The 1,301-nt window shown below is 45.8% G+C and overlaps 1 protein-coding gene across 7 annotated transcripts in view; it reads left to right on the top strand.

The window, feature by feature from the left end:
* Nucleotides 1–1,301, top strand: part of LOC116670873 (myosin phosphatase Rho interacting protein) — a 50,412-nt gene continuing 49,111 nt past the window's right edge. For 4 of the 7 annotated variants that reach the window (XR_004327147.1, XM_032501565.1, XM_032501566.1 and 1 more), the window contains exon 1: nt 1–887. Coding sequence is in view for 6 of the 7 variants with exons in the window: in XM_032501565.1 (XP_032357456.1) it covers nt 768–887 (120 nt within the window). In the remaining variant the exon portion in view is untranslated. The remainder of the gene's footprint in view (nt 888–1,301) is intronic. The other 3 variants (XM_032501570.1, XM_032501567.1, XM_032501569.1) reach the window with 1 other exon arrangement.

Genomic DNA, 1,301 nt, shown 5'->3' on the forward strand with positions numbered 1-1,301 from the left:
GACCACCTCCCCGTCTCCCCACAGACTGTACGGCCCAAGCGAGGATTTTCACGAAAACATCAACCGCAAACTGCTTCCCAGTGCCAGCAGGAACGTTACTACGACGAACGGAACCCGGCGCTATGGATCCAACGGCATGACAGCCGAGTCGATGGCGTTTTTAAAGTTGGATAACGGTGTTTGGTCTTAAAGAGAGACGTCAGAAGCGTAAAGCAGATTTTACGGCAATGAATACGGTATCACTTGTTAGATAGAAAGAAAGACAGAGAGAGAGAGAGAGGGGGGGGGCCGAAGTGGACTCCCTCCCACGGTCGAGCCGTTCCGCCCGATGGAGGCTGACGGGACCTTTGCAGTGAGCTCGAGGCCCGGAATGTTACCTGTAAAACGTCGACACCTCGTTGGAGGACGTAATTAAGGAAAATACCGCGCACACCTGTCTGCGCTTCCGAAGAATTGTCAACTTCTTAGTTAGCCTGCATTCAAAAACAAAAGTTATCTGGTGAACGTTAGCTGCGGGTGGCGTCCCCTCGCGCAAGATGACTAACATAGAAATCACTTAACGGGGGTTCTTGGCCGCCTCAGGTATAGCACAGGTGAACAGCGCTCTAAAGCCGAGTCACGGACTTCACGCGTCTTTCTTCTGATGGCTTTGTTTTAAAAAGTTGACTCCCAACTCATTTGGTTGCGACAATTGAGCAGTTTTTGTCTTTCAAAACAAGAACTTCCTGGATTTATTTTCTCATCAAGTGTCACCTTTTTCGCCAACCATGTCATTCAAAGACAATCCTTGTCGGAAATTCCAAGCCAACATTTTCAACAAAAGTAAATGCCAGAACTGCTTCAAGCCCAGAGAATCACATTTGCTTAATGACGAAGACCTAAACCAGGTGAACTATGTTATTATTGTTTTCAAACTCTGGGTATTTCTGATATTTCCATGCGACCTATAGCTATAACTCGTGCAGTGAAATGCTGTTTTTAGCTCAATGTTTGATTTGCACATTTAAAACGGTTTGCCATGATTGTGCCAATAGACCATGAAGGGCAAAGGTTAGGTTAATTGGACGTAATTAGTTTCCAGCCCAAGGACGCACATTGACCCCAATTCCTGCAGACACAGGCCTCCACCCTGCTCCATGCCTTCCAGCACAGTAGCCTACTATCAACCGCTTTTGTTGAGTCATTTGGGTTACCGTTATTTCTTTGAAATCTTTATTTCTTTTTAAGTTGCTATAGATTAGATTGTACTTTATTCATCCCACAACGGGGAAACGTCCTTATTACAGCAGCAGCATTTTCTT

The sequence above is a fragment of the Etheostoma spectabile genome, chromosome 21 (genome assembly GCF_008692095.1).
Source record: "Etheostoma spectabile isolate EspeVRDwgs_2016 chromosome 21, UIUC_Espe_1.0, whole genome shotgun sequence".
In the NCBI taxonomy this organism is placed as follows: Eukaryota; Metazoa; Chordata; class Actinopteri; order Perciformes; family Percidae; genus Etheostoma; species Etheostoma spectabile.